General features: G+C 37.0%; 1 protein-coding gene across 1 annotated transcript in view; it reads left to right on the forward strand.

The window, feature by feature from the left end:
• LOC133209770 (sodium channel protein type 5 subunit alpha-like) overlaps positions 1-19,400 on the forward strand; it is a 33,083-nt gene extending 13,683 nt beyond the window's left edge. Inside the window, exons 13-26 of the mRNA XM_061348570.1 lie at positions 857-1,095; positions 1,441-1,641; positions 2,420-2,773; positions 4,485-4,922; positions 7,110-7,230; positions 9,707-9,861; positions 10,539-10,750; positions 10,966-11,050; positions 12,670-12,948; positions 13,429-13,482; positions 14,968-15,109; positions 15,733-15,833; positions 16,236-16,506; positions 17,926-19,400. Coding sequence (XP_061204554.1) covers positions 857-1,095; positions 1,441-1,641; positions 2,420-2,773; positions 4,485-4,922; positions 7,110-7,230; positions 9,707-9,861; positions 10,539-10,750; positions 10,966-11,050; positions 12,670-12,948; positions 13,429-13,482; positions 14,968-15,109; positions 15,733-15,833; positions 16,236-16,506; positions 17,926-19,124 — 3,851 coding nt within the window. The 3' untranslated portion in view covers positions 19,125-19,400. The remainder of the gene's footprint in view (positions 1-856; positions 1,096-1,440; positions 1,642-2,419; positions 2,774-4,484; positions 4,923-7,109; positions 7,231-9,706; positions 9,862-10,538; positions 10,751-10,965; positions 11,051-12,669; positions 12,949-13,428; positions 13,483-14,967; positions 15,110-15,732; positions 15,834-16,235; positions 16,507-17,925) is intronic.
• The last annotated feature ends 3,427 nt before the right edge of the window (positions 19,401-22,827 follow it).

Below are 22,827 nucleotides of genomic sequence, written 5' to 3' on the forward strand. Positions count from 1 at the left end.
TAAGAAAAAGATATGACTCAGATCCAGCTTGTCTGATGTCTAAAAAATGTTCAGATCCCTGAACACCAGGTTTCTACTAATACCTACTGTGCTTGTATTTAGCTTGAAGCTCCAGTTTGTCAATGAATTTGCATGGGACTTCAGCAGGGTCAAAAGTATTTTGAGGGACTCCTTAATATTGATGTTATAAGAAAAAAGGCTATGAGGTTTATATTTGACCAAAATTGATAAAGCCAGAACAGCTTCTGTCCCGTATTTTAATTACAGAAAATAGATAAGTGTGGCAACTTGCATCAACTGAGAAACTATAGACATGACCTTTCCAGTAGAAGTAGCCTAAGGTCAAATTTTAGGCACTGTAGTTTGTATTTGCCTCAGCTATAACCAGAATTCCTGTGGCTGCTATTGACTCTTTAGACTCTGTTCAGAGTCAGAGGAGGCAAAAAGATGTTGGGTGTGATACAGCCACTGTCCTAGACATCTATGGAAGGATAAGATGAAAAGTGCCTTTGCATGCTATATTGACCTACAGACTGTGGCTTGGCCCCTGCATCATATGCGTGAATTTATTCAGATGATTGTAATACAGGTTTAAGCCAAATAAAACCTGGTCAAAAGTCTTACAAAATATATTTACATTAATGCACTTTGAATCATATTTTCTCTGAATTTTATCTTCATGTTTATTAGCTGATGTAGGGACTACATGAATGGTAGGAAGTAAAGGGAAGCTTGGGGGCTTGTGCGAGATGTGAAGTTTCCTTTTTCTTCTCTGGTTTTTTGAATACTTGAAGTAGTAATTTCACCATCCTGTTTAAAGATAACTAATTATAGTGGGGTTTTCTTTTGCATTTAGAACTTGAAGAATCTCAGCGGAGATGCCCACCCTGCCTGAATAATTTTGCTTTAAAGTATCTAATTTGGGACTGTTGCCCACTTTGGGTGAGAATCAAGACAAAAGTGGCTGCTTTCATAAAGGATCCCTTTATTGATCTCACCATCACTGTTTGCATTGTGATGAACACTTTGTTCATGGCACTGGAGCACAATAATATGTCAGATAATTTTAAATCAATGCTAAATGTAGGCAACTTGGTAAGCAAACTCTCAGCTATGTGACATTTTGCACCAAGGGTTGATTGATGGGTGTTTTCACTTGAGACATAGAGAGTAACTGTAAAAATCAAAGTTTAGCAAACTCCGCATTTATAAACTCTGAATATCTAATATATACAATACCCAGATTTTATCAATATACTTCTAACACACTCCTGAGAAGGAAGAAATCAATCCTCCCATTTTAATTAAAAGTGTATTAGAAGTTCATAAAAATGTGTCTTGTTGACCTGTCCACGAATGTTACTTGCAGAAACATGATCTAAGAGTGAGATAAATTCATGGCTACTTTTTTAGCCTAATGCTACTGTTTCTTTGCCACAGGTTTTTACTGGAATCTTCACTGCAGAAATGATTTTAAAAATCATTGCTTTAGATCCATATTACTACTTTCAACAGCCCTGGAATATTTTTGACGGTATAATCGTCACATTGAGTTTAATTGAACTGAGTTTACCCAAGCAAAGAAGCAAGAAAGAAAGGCGAAAAGGAGGAACCCTGTCAGTTTTAAGATCCTTCAGACTGGTAAGCTTCACACTTAATCGGTTTGATAAAGCTTTACATTTTGAATATAGCAGAGAATACTTCTGTTGTCTGCTGTTAGGGTGCAGGAAATATATTATTACTTTTAATATTTTTTCTTCCTCTTGGCTGTAGGAATAAGAAGCACACTCTTAAACTACTTGTGATATTAAAGCCAGAGCTTAAATGACGTATTTCTGTCTAACATTCTAAGAAATATTCAGAGGAAAAAAATATTCCAGAGTAGTCATGTTATAAAACTTGTATCAAAAATATAAAAACCAGCACAGGAAACTTAGGAAAAAAGTGTCAGAGTACAAATACGGAAAAACATCTCTACTTAAAAATGTGAAATGATAAGGAATTCATATAATATAGCATGGAGTGATTTATGTTGTTGTACCAAAATACAGGATCCTTTTATAATAATATGGTAGTTGGTCACCCAGCTTTGGCTCTTTGTGATACACCTAAGTTCGGCACCATAATCTACATCAGGTGCATTTTATGGATACCTACCTGTGCGGGCCAAAGACTAATCAGGGACTCTAGTTAAACTGGTCCTTTATAAGGTGGTTTATGTTTGCAATGTTTCTCAATTAAAGAAAACCAACAAAACAAACCTATGAATAGTTTTTTAAAAGTTTTAGTGTCACAGTGCTGCCAATATTGCATGCTGGAATAGTTCAGAATATCTAAAGTGTTTTTTGGAGGATTTGAATGGTGCAAAGATGGGTTACTTCTACTGATGTCTAACACTATGTTTTATGTTGCTACGCAGCTGAGGGTCTTCAAACTGGCAAAGTCCTGGCCAACCTTAAACACTCTAATTAAAATAATTGGTAACTCCCTGGGAGCACTGAGTAATCTGACCCTCGTCCTGGCAATCATCGTTTTCATTTTTGCTATAGTAGGGGTGCAACTTTTTGGGAGAAGCTATCTGGAGAACAGCCATAAAATAAACAAATATGGCAAGCCACGCTGGCACATGATGGACTTTTTCCACTCATTCCTCGTCGTTTTCCGAATTCTGTGTGGAGAATGGATTGAGACCATGTGGGACTGCATGGTGGTTGCTGAGCCACCACTGTGCCTTCTTGTCTTTTTGCTGGTCATGGTGATAGGAAATTTAGTGGTGAGTTTTCCAGTATTTTCTTCTCCTTGTCCTGTCTATAGTTGAATCTATTAAAATGTTATTCCCCTCCCCACCCAGCAAGAGTCAGTTTCCCTAAACACAGGTGGAAAAATTACTTGTGTATATTATGGTCTGCAAAAGTCCCTTGCCTGTTGCCTTTGAACCGCTAACCATATTTTCACATTTTCTGTGCTTTGCACACAGCATCACTTGACCTTTTCTTGTGGCAATGTGATGAGGAATATCTTTGCAGTAAATGTAATACAGGCAACTGTTTTTCTTCACATCTTGGGATTTGGATGTAAATAATCAGTAAGGCTTATGGCTTATCTGCTTGAATTAATGAAGTTAAATGCTAAAGTCCTTCTGTAAATCAAAAAATCAATTTTTAATTTATTCTTTTATTTTAAGAGCTCATGCAAGTACTGAATTCTTTATCAGCAAATGGCAGAATCTATACTCCTAGCACTGAAATCAAGATTTTATTTAATTATCTCTAAGTATATTTATATCCAAAAGCTAGATCCTGCTATGGCATACACTACACACTCTTACACACCCATGCTGGGGCATAAGAGGCAAACTGCTTTCCTGGTCCTGGTCTGTCCTTTCTTAGTGCCCAAATCATAAAAAATCTTTGTTTTGCATGTCATTCTTAGTATCATTCATTTATCAATTTTCCCTTAATTTGCATGATTAATTTAAGAGAATTAATTTTGGGCAGCCCTTTATGGGAAATACCTGTTCTATGGCTGAATCCCAAATCCCCTGGTTTGAAGTTCCACCAGTTCTACACCTCAGTGGTTGATTTCAGTGATGAAATGCTGTGAATTATATTCATATCACATAATGTTAACTGTCAAACCATTGTCTAGCCTACATTCTTTGTCCAGGCTTTCTTATTGTGAAAGTAAACAAGAAGCGTGTCTAAGAATGAGATTTATTACAACCTACGGTCAGTAACTAAGACAGATGGGGTGAACTAGTCTCTGGAGGGTGAATGTTCCCTACTGACTGTAGTCCCTGGATGACTCAGGTGTTTTCTCTGCCCAATTCTGACACAATAAAGATTAAGACACACAGATCCCATCCCAAACTGGAACAACTGAAACAACTAGAAAAATATCTAAATCCTCCCATTCCCTTAAAAAGAAAAAAAAAACAAGAAAAAAAAAAGAAAAAAGGTTGCTTAGGTTTATAAATTCTTCCATTTAAAAAATTACTCAAAAGTAGGGTGGAAACCTCACTTTGAGCTTCTTTTGATTTTGACTTTTGTGACAATGTTGCAGATTTAATTGAATTGCTGGGCCTGAATCTGATCTCACAGGATTTTGAAAGCAGATCCACAGAGGCCTGATTTAATTCTAGTTTGAGAAGGAAGAGACATTATTAAACTGACAAGCCATGACCATAATCTTTGTTACTATTATACCTTTGAAAAGTTGTTTTGGCCAACTAATGCATTTGGCATACACCAATCTATTTTAGCTACTAATTTAAATAACTTCTGGGGGGGAAAGGATCATGGGAACATTGAAATTCTTGAGGGAGAATTTTGCTTAATCAACCACAACTTGATCAGTCATAGTAATTGTGTTATTACATTGTTTGGATTGCTTAGTAAGGCTGAACTTTGATAATATCTGCTAGAATTTAGTTTTCCAAATTCTACTCTCATGACTTTTAATTTTGTTATTTCAATGACTTTCAGGTTCTCAACCTTTTCATTGCACTACTGCTGAATTCCTTTAGTGCTGACTGTCTTCAGACAGCAGAGGATGATGGAGAAATGAACAACCTTCGTATTGCCTTTGCTCGGATTCACAAGGGATTTCACTTTGTGAAGAGTGTTACATGGGATACTTTTTGTGGAAAGCTCAAGCATATAAAGAAAGCTCACAGGAAGAAAATCAAACTGACTGCACAGAACAAACTTGGGTTCAAGTGTGAAGAAATAAAAAATTGTAAAGAGAATTACAATAATGAATGGGCTGAGAAAAATGGGGACAAATGCTTAGCTCTTGAAGATTTTATTACCAATCCCAATGTATTTGTTTGCGTCCCTATTGCTGAGGCAGAGAATACAAGTGAGGATTTTGAAGATGATGATAAGCTGAGCACATTTACAGACACAGAATACAGCAAACAGGTAATAAATTTCATTTACACTGGAACAGTAGCATCATATGTATGTTGATAAATGCATGTATGGTGGAAGAGTGTCTCTAACAGAGCAGGGTAGCATATGTTGATCTATTTCCAGAGTTACTAAATTTTGAACTAGAACCAAGAATACAATGTTTAAAGTGAAGGTAAATTATTACTTGGAGCCTTTTAAAATCGGAATTCTTTCATGGTCTTAAAAGAAAGACCATAAATTGTTGGGTTTGCTGCAGGAATTCCTAGCTGACCTGCTGTGTAGCACATGTGATTGTATAGCTCATAGATTGCCCACAGATAATTGTGGCAGTCTGTGGTGAATTTGGAATTATTGTGTAACACCACCCCCCTCCCCACCTCACCCCCCCCCCCCCCATTATGTGAATAATGCCAACTATTTTGGAATTATTTATATAACAGCAAAAAAGCATGTTCTGCATAAAGAACATTGTCACGGACTGATAATACAAATTTATAACTCTGGTCCATTCTCTGTACTTGTCCTTGCTGTGTATAGTATGTAGTAATTATTAGAACAAATTAGAAGGCATAAGCATGGATTGGCTTTATTAAGGTAATGTTTTTTGCATGCTAGCATATGTTATCCTATTTCTTTGTGTTCTCTTAATTTTTCAGTTCTATTTTAACCATAGATAATTTCCAGTTTAGTCTTAAGATTTCCTATCTTATGTGCCAGTCTTAATTCTTACACAAAAAAATCTCACTTAACTTTTGGATAGTTCACTGGAATTCATTAGTTTGCCACATGTCTACTGAGAAAAATTCCCCTCTCTCTATCTTTAGGTAAAATCAGAGAATCAAAAAGATTGTACCTTATGATTTTGTCAGGAGAGTCCTACTCTAAATGAAATGCACATCTTATCTTTCTTTCCCTTACAACTTGTCCACCTCCTAAAAACGGAAAAGAAAATCCTTCTAATCCACAGATTATTTTCAGGATGAAAATCACCTGAGGCAAAGGGGAGAAAGAGCTAAAAATTCAAGCAGCTGGAGTAAAGGATCAGGATTTTCCTCTGAAGAATTCAGTGTGCTTTACCTAGGAAAGGATAGGAAGTTTGAATTGTCATCACCAGAAGAAAAAGAGGTAATTTTTTGTTTTTTTCCTACGACATTGACTTTCCAGCTCTGGTCCAGAACAGGCACATTTCTGTCCAAGAATTTTCTGGAGTGGGAGTCAGTGGCAAAAGCAACTCTGAGCTTGCAGTAGTTGGTTTGGCTGATTAATGACAGTCTTAATTCTGTGAATAAAATCACAGCTGTGCTTGTTTCTAGGTATTGACATTTAAGAAAAAGTATGTATAGGAAACAGTGTTTAATAGGGAAAAAATACAAAATCATTTGATTCACATAAATAATTTATTAAATACTCTCTGCTACTTTCCATTTATTGAAACCTGAGTCCACAAAAAAACAAGAGGAGGGGAAAAATCCAAACTGATATTGAAAGAGAGATGTTTCCAAGTAGGAAATTCCATCATGTCTACCCATGTCCTAAGTATCTTGGTTTCAAGAAAAGTAATACTTGAAATTGCATTCTTGCTATGACATTAAAGGTAGTAATTTTTAATTAAAAATATTTCTTGAATAATTTTGTATAAATACATTAAAAAGTACAAACACCAATATGCAAACATAAAAGAAAAGCATAAAGGAAGTAATTTGTAAGAAACTGCTGACTCATCGTACATTATGTATGGTGTAATGGGGTAGCAAAAAGCTTTGTAACTGGAGAATATATGATTCCAATTTCTACTTCATAAATTCTGCTGTGGGTATTCAGAACCTGATATATTTGTCTCCTTCTCCTGTTTGAATGTATCTTTGTATGATTTAATGGCTTTAACTCAAGTGTTTTATCTTGCTTTGAGGACTATATATATGATTATAAGCAATTTAAAATCTCTTCAATCTACCAGTTTATTAAGTGGTTACATCTGGTCCATGTAGACAGATATTGCAATTATATTTGGCCTCTATTGGCAATTCTAAGTTCATAAACTTTTAAGATCACAAAGTTTGTTTGATTGGCCACACTATTTGAAATATTAGTACATAGCCAAGTTTTAATTTTGAAATTTATTTTTTCATGGGTAAATTTATTTATTTGGAGCTGAATGCAGAAAGAATCAAAACCTGATCTTATTTTGTTCCATAGTTTAACAGTGTCAGCTCTTCTGAAGGAAGCACAGTGGATCTGACAAATCGTGAAGATGTTTTGAAACAGATTCCAGAGTTTGCTGAAGACTTCAAGACTCCAGAAGACTGTTTTCCTGAAGGCAAGGCTCTCATGATTTCACTACCGGGAAGTGAGAAGAGTCAAAACTCAACTTGTTTCTCTAGTGATACTAAGTCTGTAGGGTCTGGTTATTTCCAGCTAACATTAGTTATCTGGAAATGGAATAAACAGTCCAAATCTTTCTGCCTCTCTAGTCAATGGAGAGACTGTGATACCTGCAAAATAACCTCCCTTCCCCTTAATGCCAGCTGCTCCTAATTGGTATCTGAGGAATGGCATAGACCCAATCCCCCAAAAGGAGATTATTATAGTGAGGTAAGGCAAATTTCACCCTATTGGACAAAATCCAAGTCACTTCTGGAGTTTAACATAAAAGTGTATGTGATCAGGTCTCACGTGGCAATGGCCACTTGACAAATCAAATTTGTTTGTACTTTTGTCCTGTCCGTGTGTGGGGAGGTGTTCTTTTGCTATGCACAGCACGGTTCACTGGAGAAACCATGGGAGCTCTGGAGGTTGAAAAACAAAACAATTTTATTGTAAACTTCCCTAAAACTGTCAGGAGGTGGCATTTTTTGAATTCTTCCTACCCTAACATGTTAGGGTAGTAAGAATGAATTCATGAGAGTTGGGGGTGTTCGTCCTGGAGAAGAGAAGGCTACATGAAGACCTCATAGCAGCCTTCCAGTATCTGAAGGGAGCCTATGAGGATGCTGGAGGGGGACTCTTCACTAGGGACTGTAGTGATAGGACAAGGAGTAATGGATTAAAACTTAAACAGGGGAAGTTTAGATTGGATATAAGGAAGAAGTTCTTTACTGTAAGTGTGGTGAGGCACTGGAATGGATTGCCCAGGGAAGCTGTGAATGCTCCATCTCTTATAGGCTCATTTATTCCACATGTGTTATACTAAATGAATTATAACCGTAGTAAAATTCTTCCTGGGGCTACAACTTACTCTTTGCTCCATCACCATTTCCACCCATTCCCCGAGTTTTCTTTGATTCTGTTGTTTTTTGTCCATTCAAGCTTCCCTGTACCACACATTGATCAGGAGGGACTTCTCAGACTTGCATGTGTGGAGCCCAGCAGCAGGTCCCACAGCTCTCTGAGCCTGTTCTTCTCCTCTGCTCCCAAAGGCAAAGCCTTTCCTTCATCACCACTTTCCTATTTAAACACCACTTTCTGGATATTTTATCTGATGAAAACATGGATAAATCCAATCTGGTTGTAACTGCTCCCATCCCTTCACCTCCTTGCCCTGTTCTGCAAAGCTGGCCTTTTTTAAACAGTGCACTTTCTGGGTCAATGAAATTTCTAATGCACAGTTTTAGGATTAGATCAATAACAGTGAAGCATGTAGAAATTATTTGAAGCTAGAGAGGTGTTGTACCTGAATGCAAAGTATTCTCTGTGTACTAATACATATTTTTACTGTTGTTTTATACTTCATAAATTGTAAGGGAGATACACTGTTCCTACACTGCAGTTAGATTTCTCCTGAAAAACACACAAGTATTGCATTAATAATACAGATGTCAGGTTTCTGAGTTACAAGGTGGTTTTTTTACAAAACTCCTTATCAATGGCTTTTTTTTTTTTTTTTTTTTTTTTGCCAGTACAGCCCTTAGAACAAAAGAAATTAACATTTTGTTCCTTTTTTGTTTGTCTGGTTGGTTTTGGGTTTTTTTCCCTGCCCCAGAGAAGATTTGTGAAATGTTTGGTGCTCTGTAGTCCCAGGCTGGAATGTGCCTGCTGCAGCCAAACTATCAGAGAACTTAACTGATGGTGCAGCAGAGCTGTACCTAACACAGATGTCTGCACAACAAAAAGTTGTCATCTTGTGCAATCCCTGCCTCATCTTGCACAATACTGGGAAAACTGGGATTATTAAAAGGAAAACTATTAGAGGTTTTTTACACATATTATATCCTGTTGTATATATGAGTTATATATATGACACTATATAATGTATGTAAGATATCATATACATATGACACATATATGCATTATTTTTTTCCATGCTTGGAATGACAGATGCCTTCTGACTGACATTTTTCACCATAATGAAAACATGAATTAGCATAGAGCATACAGCAAGGAAAATGTTAGCCAAGGTGAGTTAATTCTTGACAAAATTAGTAAGTAATTTATAAGGATTTTGTAATGAGATTTTCAGGAAATGTCAGGTGGCCCTGGTGTCATTATCTGATATGAAAAGTAATCTGGTGGGCTTGAAAGGAGATGTGTCTTCTTAGGGAGCCTATGTGTCAGATAGAATATGACATAATGGGAAGTTGTCTAAAAGGGCTCCACCTACTTTATGTAAATAGGAGTTACAAGGCAAACAAAATTAGATGTTTCCTTTTTATTTCTCATGGTAGAACAGGGAAAACGACCAACAATGATGCAGATAATGTGTCTGTTGATTTCTCCCTGCCCCAAAATGTTTCTGGGAAACCCCTTCACATGCATGTGCATTCCTTCCATACATTCATTGTTGTCTCTCACTTTAGGTTGTGTTCGATACTTTCGTTGTTATGTGGGCAGTAACATAAAGTCTGGAAGAGAAACATGGTGGAATCTCAGAAAAACCTGCTACCAGATTGTTGAACATTCCTGGTTTGAATCTTTTATCATATTCATGATTCTTTTGAGCAGTGGAGCCCTGGTTAGTACAGCACAGTTTCATGTCCTTATTTAGAGGCATTTTTAACATTAATTTGCACACAGAGAAGTTGTTTTCAGCAGAAAACACAGCAAATATCTTTGAACTCAGGGGAAAAAAAAGAAGAGGCTTCATATAGCAGTCATTTATTCACTATTGTAATTATTCATGTTATGAAAAATTATAAGAGAGCATGAGCAAAGCAAAAAATATATAAATCTCAGAAACTGTTTCTATTCTGGTTGTATACTGGATATTTCTCAGGAAGTTATTACTCATTTGTGAAATATAAAGGAGTTTTTATATCATTAATAGAAATAAATGACTCTTAACAGAAAAAAAATAATACCTAGTTGTCTTCAGTGTTTAAAAGTCTTGAAATAAATTTCCCAAAAGTCACATATTTTCTTCCTAGGATTCCAGTGTGCATGATGTGTGTGTCCCCACATCATGCTGTTACTATAGGCTGTACTATAGAGGAGTACAAGGCTGTCGTATATAGAGAAAAGGGACAGGGAGAATTTCAGGTTTACCAGTTGACATAGATTTGAGTAAGATTGCATTTAGATTTGTGTAAAACACCTATTGAATGATGAAGGGTTCTTAATAATTCTAGACTTCCATTTTGAGCTTTAGCTCATCTTTGACTTTTACCATTTATCTCTATGTTACAATTTCAGGCATTTGAAGACATACATATAAATGAGAGAAAAAGCATTAAAACTATGTTGTCATTTCTTGACAAAATATTCACTTTCATCTTTTTTCTGGAGATGCTTCTGAAATGGGTGGCTTATGGCTTCAAGAAGTATTTCACCAATGCCTGGTGTTGGCTGGACTTCCTTATTGTAGGAGTAAGTTCTGTCTCTGGTGTTTCGACAGAGGTTGTGATGCAGGATGTAGTAGAATTGGCGATTATTCTCCTGCCTCCTTTAATGATGGTTTCAGGATCTTGCACTCTGGGTGCTGAAAATATGGGGAGATTTGTTTTGGGGTTTCTGTTTTTGTTTGTCGTTTTTTAAACAGGAATAAAGGAAACAGGTGTCAGGACATTGCTAATGCTGTCTTTTGTCTTCCTTTTCAGGTCTCTTTAACAGACCTCTTAAGCAGCTCATTAGGCCCTATGAAATCTCTTAGGACTCTCAGAGCTCTGAGACCCTTAAGAGCATTATCTCGATTTGAAGGCATGAGGGTAAGACTGAATACCAATTAAAGCTTGTCAGTATAATAAGCATGTAACAGGTTCGTAACTCATGACTGTACCTTTATGAAGTTCACATGTATATCCCAAGTTCAGTTTAGAACCTATAAAATGGATTTATAAAAGGTTCCTCTGTACTTGGCTGCTACTTACACTTTCCTCTAGTGATTGATCCTAAGGGCCATTGAAACTAAAAATAGATCAGGCAGAACTTTGTTCCATTGCTGTTCAGTCATTCTTGTGTTTCTGTCTTACTGAGATAGCCAAAAATAAAAGAGAGAATAAGAACTGTGAGCACAGTTCTCATTTTCAAAGTCTGATGACAAGTTAATTTAGAGGAAAGAATCACCTCCCTTCCACAAGTTTTCACTGAATTGATTTACAGAAATTTAGACTATTAAGAAACACAGCTCAAATTATTGTTCTAAAGAGACTTCTTTCAAAATGCAAGAGTGTTTGTAGAATATTTGCTACCTTTTTCTACCAAAGGAGCACCTGGAACAATGTGAAGCTACTGTACATTAATAACATTTAATTGCAAATCTACCATTAAGCAACTGCAGAGAAAGTTTCCCTAAGCCGTATGCAAAACACAACTGTACAATGCACTGTGAAACAGTATGATAATCACAGTGACATTTTGTCAGAAGTCTGGTCTATGGGATATACTCTGGCATGCAAAAACAGGTGATAGAAATACCTATGGCATCACTGTCACACACTTGTATGGTAATGAAGCAATACAGATTGCTCTTGAATATCTTCTGGAGGTGAGACTGAAAGCTCTTCAATTGCAATCCTATCACTGTGAAGGCAGAGAAAAATTGCATTGAATTAATTAACAATGTATCAAAATGTCCATGTTGGGAGTTGATTTTGAAAGAGGTGCCATCATACTTTCTGGTGTCCAAAACGATTCACAAAGCTCTTTAATTTTTATTCTTGTCCATCAAGTTGATCAGCTGCTACCTGACAGCTGAGTTGACTCCCTCCACCATATTGTCATGGTTTCCTTACACTACCCCACTTAATGAAGCAGTCTGTTATGTCTTAGCATGCACTTAAAACCTATATAGACATTTTTTATGATTGTACAGCACCTAGCACAGAAAAAGTACCTAGCTGATGGTTACACACTCCAAACACAATCATAATCCACTAAAAATAATAGATAGAGCAAAATACTAGTGGATAGTTATTACTGGACCTTTTAAAAACTGCTTTGTACAGTCTTAATAATACAGTCCTCTGCATAAGTGCCTATGGATGAATAGTTCAGAAAATTTATGTTATAAAAGCTTAAAACAAACAAAACATCCCCTACTCCAAACCCAAGGGAAAGGCATTAAAACAGGATGGTCTCACATTGTATTATGTAGTAGTGGCTTGCAGCAGACCAAATTATTTCAACATTTCTCTTTGAAAGCCTAAGATATACTATAGAGGTTTGCATCTTTGTTCAAGGTACCCCTGACAGCTGTGACTAGTATTTATACGGAAAACATTAGGTTTCTGTTTGCTGAGATGACTAAGTGATTGTTTATTGCATTGAGCACATTCTTGAGCCCATCTTTGTTTAAGTGTGTTTTTCCTCTCCTATTTCATCCAAGGTGGTTGTCAATGCCCTCTTGGGAGCTATCCCTTCCATCATGAATGTTCTGCTTGTCTGCCTCATCTTCTGGCTCATCTTCAGCATCATGGGAGTGACCCTTTTTGCTGGGAAGTTTGGGAAATGTGTCAATCTGACAGAAGAAGATTCAGAATTAAATAATTCAATCAATGACATAACAGATTGTAGAATGTATAATAACACAGGAAAAATATTCTGGGTCAATGTTAAAGTCAACTTTGATGATGTTGGCTCTGGCTACCTGGCTCTTCTTCAGGTGGTAAGTGCTGCTTGCCTGCACTAGCCAGCACCATGCCATGTGGGCTGCTCCTAATTTACATCTACGGGTGATGGAAGAGAGTAGTATTGTACAGCTGGCTCTACTCTTGTATCTGGCTGTTCAAATGCTAGTACGGTGTGTACACACAAATAGAAAAAGGGGGACAAATTAAACACCACTAAGAATTTCCAGGTGATAAAGTAAGCATCTGTTATACAGGTGCTCTTTGATTCCCCAGCAGGTTCACAAGCCTGAGAGCTAGTCTATCTCGGAAGGAAATATGGGGCAAATATTGACCTAATCTGCCAAAATACAGATTGTTTAGCCGTGAGGGTTGTTAAAGCCTTTAATAGACCATGCTAATGAAGGTTTCTGACCATACCATGCTCTTACTCCAATCTGTGTCATTTAGATATTGCAAATTACGTGAAGACTCTTATCCTGAAAGTTCAACATGTTTTCTATAATCTCTCACTTTAGGCAACATTTAAAGGTTGGATGGAAATCATGTATGCAGCAGTAGATTCACGAGAGGTCAGTCATTATAGTTAAACTATATTTTTTGTCAATGCTACTGCTTTCTTCAATAGCATTATGATTTCTGTATTTTTACTTCTGCTGCTTGTGCCAATTTTTTCCAGTAATTAGTTTTGTCATCTGATGTAAACATTTAATCTGTGAATGACTCATATTATCCTACAGCTAATCTATTGTAATAGGGAGAGGAATTCAACTCCAGATCCCCTCACCAACCTAAATGCAGTTAACCATAGTGTAAGGTTTCCATTTGGGTTCACCTCCAAATGCCCTCTATCAGTGATGAAGACCTAGTCAATATGCTCAGAAGGATCTAGGCAGTATTCCTGCTCACCTTGGATACCTATATTGCTCAGCTGAACACCTCTTCATACTATGTTGGCTCTACTAATAACTGGATGTCCATCAGCTAGCAGGGGATTTGAAAGTTCCCACTCACATGGAAGCACCTACCTTCACACATCTTCTCTTATGAAACTCAAATGTGGAGTAAACCTGAATGTTTTAAAGTAACATAGTCCATTTCAAAATGTAAAACCAATCTTTACCAATAGTTGAGCTATTGTGGCTAAGCAACCATTTAAAATACATTGTCAAGCATCAGGAGTACTATTTTGTCTATTGTTTATATTGTCAGTCACATTTGCTGTCATATTAGATGCATTATCTGATGTTATGCAGAACAAACGGGTATGTCTTTGGAGGCAAATAATTTGAAATGAAAAGGCTATCTTAATTTGATCGTGAGTTCAAAGGGGTCAAGTAATTTTAAAAGTAACCATACATGAATTTTGTGTGTATTTCAGTGGGGTTTCTTGTGTTTTGATTTGAAAAACTTCTTGCTCTGATTTTCTTTTTCTTTTATTTTTTTTGGTCCAAAGTAGCCATTGGAGAAGTTTTTTTTTCTGAGAAGAAAAGAACATATGTAGGCCAAGATTTTTAATGGCAACAGCTTAGAATTAGACTTCTAAATAGTTTGCTTGACTTTTCAAGTACTGAGCAATTTATAGCTCCTATTCTTACTGGAAGAAGCTGAACTGATGCTTCTGAAAATGATTGTGAAAATCATGTCAAGAATGTCCAATTCAGTAACTGTTTCTATTGACTTTATTAGGGTCTCAATCAATTGCAAACTGTAGGGTTTTAAGACAGGTTTCAAAATGAAAAAAAACTGCACCCAGCCCACAACGGCATCTGAAGCAATGATGCGTGTATGAGATCATAGAATTCTGATGCATCATGTGGTCACAGTAAGAATGTTACTTTCTTCCACCATTTTGTTCGCCTTCCAAAAGTGTCATATACATACAAAATCTTGTGTTATGCAGTACTGGTAGTTTTAAACTATACCAATTTTGTCAAAACTAACAGTAGGTCTGTAATTCTGGGATCTATTTGTGGGAAGATCTGCAATATGAAGATTATTCTGAATTGGGCCGTGTCGTTATTGGTGATTTTTCATGTTGCTTCTTATTTTTGCAGAAAAACGAACAGCCAAAAATGGAGCACAGTCTATTTATGTATCTCTACTTTGTGATCTTTATTATCTTTGGATCTTTTTTTACCCTGAATCTCTTTGTGGGTGTTATTATTGACAACTTCAACCAACAAAAAAAAAAGATAAGTATACTGCTTGTGCTCCCAGGCAACTACTATATCTTGAGCAACACTATCTTAAGAGAACATGGTCCTTGCTATACATAGACTCTTAAACTTCTGTTGGCATTCACAAGAGCATTAGTAATTAAGTTGGTAGAAGTAACACCCAGGGTGAGTTTCTGCCTCCATTCTTTTCTGCTATAATCAGAACACCTATCTTTTTCCCAGGGTTTTGAAGGCAATGGCATCTTCTCTGCAGCCCTTTAAATTTTGCTCATTTTGGGGAACTGAGCATGTCAGGAAACTCGTTTTGAAAGTGGTCTGGTACAGGTACTCTGATGACTAGTCTGGATATTCAACAAGACCAGGATGTGTGAAGCCAGGGAAAAATTTGTTCCTGTCCAGGTTTTCAGTAGGTACTTTGATTTCATGCTTCCTGAGCTAGGTGTGTGTCACCCCAGGACTTCTGCTCTGTGAATGTATGGTTTGTGACACTGTTCTTTTGGACACAGTTACACATTATGGAAAAGGCTAGTACTAGCAACACATGACAAAGGAAGGAACATTAGTTTCCAGCATTTCAGACTTTGCAACTACAATCGTGCTGCTTTCACACTAAGTAACAGTGACATTTCTTTAAATACTTAGGTGGGGAAGATATCTTTATGACAGAAGAACAGAAAAAATATTACAATGCAATGAAAAAGCTGGGATCCAAGAAACCACAAAAACCCATTCCAAGACCACTGGTAAGACTGTCTGAATCCTTCAAAAGAAAAATGCATTGCAGAAGTGCTATTTAATTCACTTAAAAGTGTGTGTGTTCATACATTGCATATGAATTATTTATACAGTCTGTATACCGATACTCAGACAGTGCTCAAAAGTAAATTTCATACCAAAAAGTTGCACTTAAAGATTTTACAAGTTAAATATTTATTAAGTTCTCTGCATAAATAATGTTGGGTTTTACATTTACCTTGGAACTGGTTAAACTTCAGGATGGGAAGGAATTTTTGACATAATTTTTATATTCTGCCTTAAATTTCTCTGACTTCATTATAGTTGAGTGACTTTGCAACATAAAACATGTACAGGTGAATGCTCCCTACTTTCATACCTGATGCCCGATGTATTTGTTTTTTCTTTAGAACAGGTACCAAGGTTTCCTGTTTGACATTGTAACACGTCAAGCCTTTGATGTTGTCATCATGATTCTTATCTGCCTTAACATGATCACCATGATGGTGGAAACCTATGAGCAAAGTGAAGTAAAGACTAACATCCTTAACAAAATCAATATACTCTTCGTTGCCATTTTTACTGCAGAATGTGTGCTGAAATTGGTGGCTCTGAGGCAGTACTATTTCTCAAATGCCTGGAACATATTTGATTTAGTTGTTGTGATCATGTCACTTGTTGGTAAGTAAAATCTGTTTGGCAAATTATTTGCTAAACCAATTATCATTCCTTTCAGAGAAAAATTACTTAAAACTTATCAACTGCAAATAGATGTTGCAATGGAAATCATAATTATTGAGGAAAAAGGACTAAAAACCCCACCATTATTATACTCAAATAATATGAAATAAATTTTAAAAAAATTTCTTCTATTTTAATAAAAGTATTAAAAATTAAAAGCACTTGTGTTACGTAAAATCTTTCATCATGATTCTTTAGGTTCCTTTTCCTAGTCTGAAAGAAAGAACGAATAACTGATCATACCAGTACCACATTATGTGATAATTTCCATTGTTATAGGTTTAGTGCCAGCTAAGAAAATCTTCCATCAGATAAAAATTACTGGGTTTTGTCATCTGTGTTTGTAGTAAAGAATTTAAGTATATAGAGAATATGAAGACTGGAATTAAATTATAGACTATAGAATACCATTTCTGGAAAATCAGGCATAGCTGATTGAAAATAAGGGTTTACACTGTGTAACAGAACAGAAAAGAGCAACTGAAATGTATCACAGGTTCAATTTGAAGTGATTGCAGTGGAAGAATGGGGTAAAGAGCTGTGGCGAATTTGAGATTTCTGCCAATGTAACAACTTCTAACTCTTGTATTGCCAAAATAGCAGAAGACATTCAGGAGAAGAAAAATATTTTGGTTTTTTAGTATGACTTATGTTTTGAGTAAGTAAGATTCCAATGAGAATGTGGCTCTTCCTTGAGAAATTAAGTTCCTGGAATAGAAATCCTGAAAAATGTATCCAACACATCAACACCTAGAAAAACTAAACCTCTTCTACTGCTACTAGGTCTGTCATTTTTCATGCAAACTAAAGATAAAATAACATTCCTGTGTAGCTATGTCCCTAATGAACCAAAAGTGATTGTAGAGAGGCATGCACAACTTCAGTGTCCATCACTGGGTTTGCTTATGCATATCTTGACTATATTATCTAAATGATGACCATGACATTATTAGTATGTCTTGTTTTCTCAGTTTAGCTTCATAATGTCTGTATTTGAAGTCAAATTTAGAAGGTAAGTGCATAACTTGCACCTGCTGAAGTATTCATGCAATGAGCATCAAAGAAAACCATCAGCCATTGAGTGTTGACTGATTTGGATATTTGAAGTTGTATATGGAAATGTGCTTACCATCCTTAGTGCAACAGGTGCTATCTTCTGGTGGCTGAAGAATGTTGTTCATAATTGTTGCTTTCTACAGCTATTTCTTTTTAATCTAATTTCTATTAAAGGTTGTTCGTTATGGTCTTAGCACACATGCATCAGGTATTTTTTCAACTGCACAGATATTATAATTTCATCCTACTTACTAGTCAGGCTGAAATGCGAATTCTAACCAGCCGTTATCCTTTTCATTTTAGCCTTACTGCTTTCTGGCATTGGCAAAGCATTTGAACATTTCTTACCACCTACACTCTTCAGGGTCATTCGCTTGGCTCGCATTGGACGAATACTGAGACTTATCCGGGCTGCCAAAGGAATTCGAACACTGCTCTTTGCATTAATGATGTCTCTACCTGCTCTATTCAACATCGGCCTCTTGCTTTTTCTGGTCATGTTTATTTATGCCATTTTTGGCATGGCTAACTTTGCCTATGTGAAGATGGAAGACGGCATTGATGATATATTCAACTTCCAAACTTTCGCTAACAGCATGCTTTGTCTCTTCCAAATTACCACGTCAGCTGGTTGGGATGGTCTTCTTAGTCCTATTTTAAACACTGGGCCACCATTCTGTGATCCAAATATAAATGGTACTATAGGTGAATGTGGTAAACCTGCCATAGGTATTATTTATTTTGTAAGTTACATCATTGTATCATTTCTTATTGTTGTAAACATGTATATAGCTGTTATTCTGGAGAACTTCAATGCTGCTACAGAGGAAAGTACAGAGCCTTTAGGGGAAGATGACTTTGACATCTTTTATGAAATCTGGGAGAAGTTTGATCCTGAGGCAACTCAGTTTATAACTTTCTCTGCTCTTTCAGACTTTGCAGACGCTCTGGCTGAACCTTTACGGGTACCAAAGCCAAATAAAGTTGAACTCATAGCAATGGATCTGCCTATGGTCAGTGGAGACAGGATCCACTGCTTGGACATTTTGTTTGCTTTTACTAAACGAGTGTTAGGAGATTCTGGGGAGCTGGATACTCTAAAAGTACAAATGGAAGAGAAGTTCATGTCTGCCAATCCATCAAAAAAATCCTATGAACCAATCTCTACTACGCTCAGACATAGACAAGAGGAAGCATCTGCCACTGTCATCCAGCGTGCCTACAGGAGTCATTTGCTCCTGCGCTCTATAAAGCAGGCTTCTTATCTAGACCATCTCAGAACTTGCAGTATTGATACTCTCGGAGATGTTGCTCCAGAAAAAGAAGGACTTATTGCATGTATGACGGGTGAAAACTATGGTAAGAGTCCTGACAAGTCTGAAACTTTGTCCTCAGCATCCTTCCCTCCATCATATGACAGTGTCACAAGAGCCAATAGTAGCAATCTCGTGGTTGAGAATGGAGAAATTACAGGTAATGAACAATCTCTAGACATTAAATAGTTCATCAGTGACTATGTTACTAAGAATATTTTAAAATGTTCACAGAGGCTGATACTGTAAATACTTGTCAGCTGAGGCAGTCTCCCTGATAAACAAAGTCTTTTGATCGTGATTGATTAACTAGGGTAGCAGATAAATTGTAGCCTTTGGCTGTGCTGTGTTCAGCTTTGCTCTGTGTTTACATATGTAGAGAAAGGTTTTGGATCTGTTTGGTGGAGGGCACGCAACTGCAAAGCAGGTCACACAGTGCCTGAGTGCTGTGGTGGATTCACATCTGCTGACACTACCCCTGGAGTCTAGATGATCTTTTACCCCTGGACTAGATGATCTTTTGAGGTCCCTTCCAACCCTTGGGATTCTGTGATTCTGTGGAGTAAGAAGCAGAGAAAAGCCCAAGCACCAATGCATCTGCTGGATAACAGAAAAAGAATGTTAGTGTTAAGATAAATTGCTGAAAGGAAAGGAGCTAGATTTTACCCTTAGTCAATTCCTAACTGATACTGTTATTATAAGCCTGTTAAGCAAATGGCCGCTGATTTTCCTTTTTTTAATGTCTGGGGAGAGATGTACTACAAACATAGCCACTGCATGAGCAACAGATATGCCACAGTGTAGTGGACTTCTTCCAATATGATCAATTCACAGAATAAGTCATGGCATGTATGCTATTGTAGTTGTGTTGCTGCAGCTTAATGAAATAATAAATACAATTCTTAGTATTACAGAAGTTTTACTGAGCTGAGTAAAACCTTGCCTCATATTTTGTCTGTGAGGTTTACTTTTTTAACCTGGTTTCCTTTGTCAGCAAGGTGAAAGCACTCTATAACAAATTGTGTTTGTTACATCCTTTCATCAGATTTCACAGAATGGCTAAGTTTCATGCTCAAGTTCATTCCTGCCAATGTGGTGGTTTAAAAGAGACACAAATAAGCATTTAAATTGGGTGGCAATTGGCAGTATTGCTTCAACTGCTCCCTTAGGTTTCAGTAACCCAGGCTGGGGAGTGCCATATGGATCCCATATGAGCTGCTTCACGGCAGTGAGCATCATCCATGGCCATGGGATGAAACCTTAACCTAAGGTGGATGTGCTCCATTGGTGGTAGGAGGCTTTCCCCCATCAGCCTGTGTTTCTCTGATGGGAGGATCAGTTTTCTCTCTCTTTCAAAGATGAGGAGAAACCAAAGAGTGAGGAATACGGACAAACAGGTATTTTGGGTTAAAGTATTTGGGTCTGGGGGTTAACAGAAGAATAAGAATGTAATCACAAATTCTACTTCTGAAACTCTGTGTGCACATGGTCTCTCATGATCCTCACCACATTTTCCTTAAGAAGTTCTTTATCTTTCTTCATGTCCTTAACTAGCTTGGGATTCTCAGAAAAACACACGCCCAAAGAGTGTTGTTTTTTGTCCTTTGTACATGTACTTTGGAGATGCTTCCAGCTGATGCACTTTGCTGTGTAATGACTGCTATCCTTTGTCATGCATTAGCCATAGTCATTAATTACTCATGACATTTAAATTTCTTAAACTTCAAACACGTTACACACAAGCTAGTTGCAATGTTGTAGCTGTGTGGTCACTGTTTGGTTTGGCAGGTTCTGGAAAGGCTCAGGTGAGCTTTTCCTTCTGCACTGATTTCGGCCAGAATGGAAACCAAGTTTTGTAACTGAGTGGGACCTGTTGTACAGTTTGCAACCTGCATCAAGTTGCCTACCCTCTTCAACACCCTTTTTCTACTGTGGCAGTTACATGTCCTGTCTTCTATCATTTCCTTCTTTTTGTGTCTTTTTCACCTCTTCAGAATGTGTGCTTTCTGGATAGAAATTCTTTTACTATGAAAGGTAAATTACACCTATTACTGAGACTCTGTTTTCAGTTAATATTGTCTGAACGCTGAATACAAATAAATATTTATAGCATCTTTTAATTTTCTCTGTGGTATTTCCTTACCTTCTCCTAGCCATTCATGACATCATAGCATCTTTAACTAGTTTTGACTCCCTCATATTTTAAGACAGGTGCACTGTCAATTAGTATTTTCCCAGAGAAGTCAACAGCTCTGTGCTATTCGAACCCAGAGCTCTGTTCGTTCATGACCAAAAATAAATAAATAAATAAATAAAAATAACAGTTACAAACAAATTAATTAAATGGTTTTGTTTGACTAAAATTATTTTTAAACCACTTGTCCATTTTGTGACCCACCACAGTTCAGGAGCTGACAACATGGCGCTTGTGAGATGTTGTTTCCCAGGTCCTGCCTGTTCAATGTCTGATTCCCACAATGTAGAGAATCCATCAAGAAGCAGTAGTGATGTTCCCATTAATTTGGGTGTGCACTGGAGAGTCCCAACACCCGCTCAGGAGGTTATATGTTTAAACACATCCATACTCAAAGGTGGTGCAACTCATCCTTGTCAGTCTGTGTGCCAGGAAAGGGTATTTTTAATTATAAGAATGGTTTATTGATAGCCGCATACACAAGCTTCACTGAAGTCTGTCTGCCAGGGAAGGCCACCCTGAAGCTGAGTCACAGATCCACCAGTGTAGGAGATTGGGTGCAAACGATCATTTTCTACTGTAAGTGAGCTGTTTATTGGTACAAGAAATTGCAGTTGCCTCTTAGAGTGAGTTTTACGTTCTTCAGAAGCCCTTCTCAGTAAAGGTGATATGTTTAGGGGAAGGCAAGTCTCTTGCCATGTACTTTAATCCTTCTGGATCTTATCTGAACCTTCTTAATTTTGAATACTACAGATGTCCATATTAAAACCCTAGTTTCTTGTGATGTGGCTTGTGGTCTTGTTTCCAGATGCACTGCTGTCTTTCCAGTCACACATAAGAATGACACCTTACGTGCTTGCCCCCTTTTAACCACTGTTCTGATAGTGTTGCATTAACAGCTTCGTCTCATCAACATTTACCTCTTCCATAATCTCTGTATTACAGATTTTACCCCAAATTACTGATTTTTTTGAAGACATTATGAATAAAGTCAATAAAAACATGAGGGGCGAGAGCTTTTCCCTTTGACAAGGCATGAGAAACACCAGATCAGCAATATATTTCTGTTTACTCCCTTGACAGTGATGTAGTACAATAAATATACCAATGAAGTGCATGAGAATACCAGGACAGCTACAGTGTGTCATTTAACTACCTAAAGTGCATATAGTACCCTGGAAATTAGAAGTGGCTTCTGTTCTTCAGAGAATGGAATTGTGAAACCACCTTGCAGAAGGAGCAAAGGAACCAGTCTGACTGGAAGATGAATAGTTAAACATTCTTCAAGGGTTTATGTGCCATGGCTCTTTCAAAGGGATCTGTGCTGCAGCAGGCCCCTTGGTTCCTGCCCAAACCCCTTTGAATTTAGTAAAACTAAGACTGGGATCTGCAGCAGGACAGTGAAACTTGTTGAATGCTTCCTCCTAGTGGTTTAAGATCCAAATTACATAAAGTGTTAAAAAAAAGTTGGGACCTCTATCTCAACTATAGAGATTGAAACCTAAACAGACAACAATTAAAGATGGAGTTTTAGCAGAAAGAAGAGAGCTTAGAGGGAATGGGTGAAAGGGCTGTGATAAAAGAAATCTGCAGTTTAAAGGTCAGTAAACAAAATGAGTGAAGATTTCCAGGGTTAAAAAGAATTAGACCACGAATAGGAACTGGGAACAATAATAAATAACTCATTGACTATATAAG

Source organism: Neopsephotus bourkii, unplaced genomic scaffold, assembly GCF_033783945.1.
Source record: "Neopsephotus bourkii isolate Nb327-2 ecotype Australia unplaced genomic scaffold, CSIRO-AGI_Nbou_v1 NB_53, whole genome shotgun sequence".
NCBI lineage: Eukaryota > Metazoa > Chordata > Aves > Psittaciformes > Psittacidae > Neopsephotus > Neopsephotus bourkii.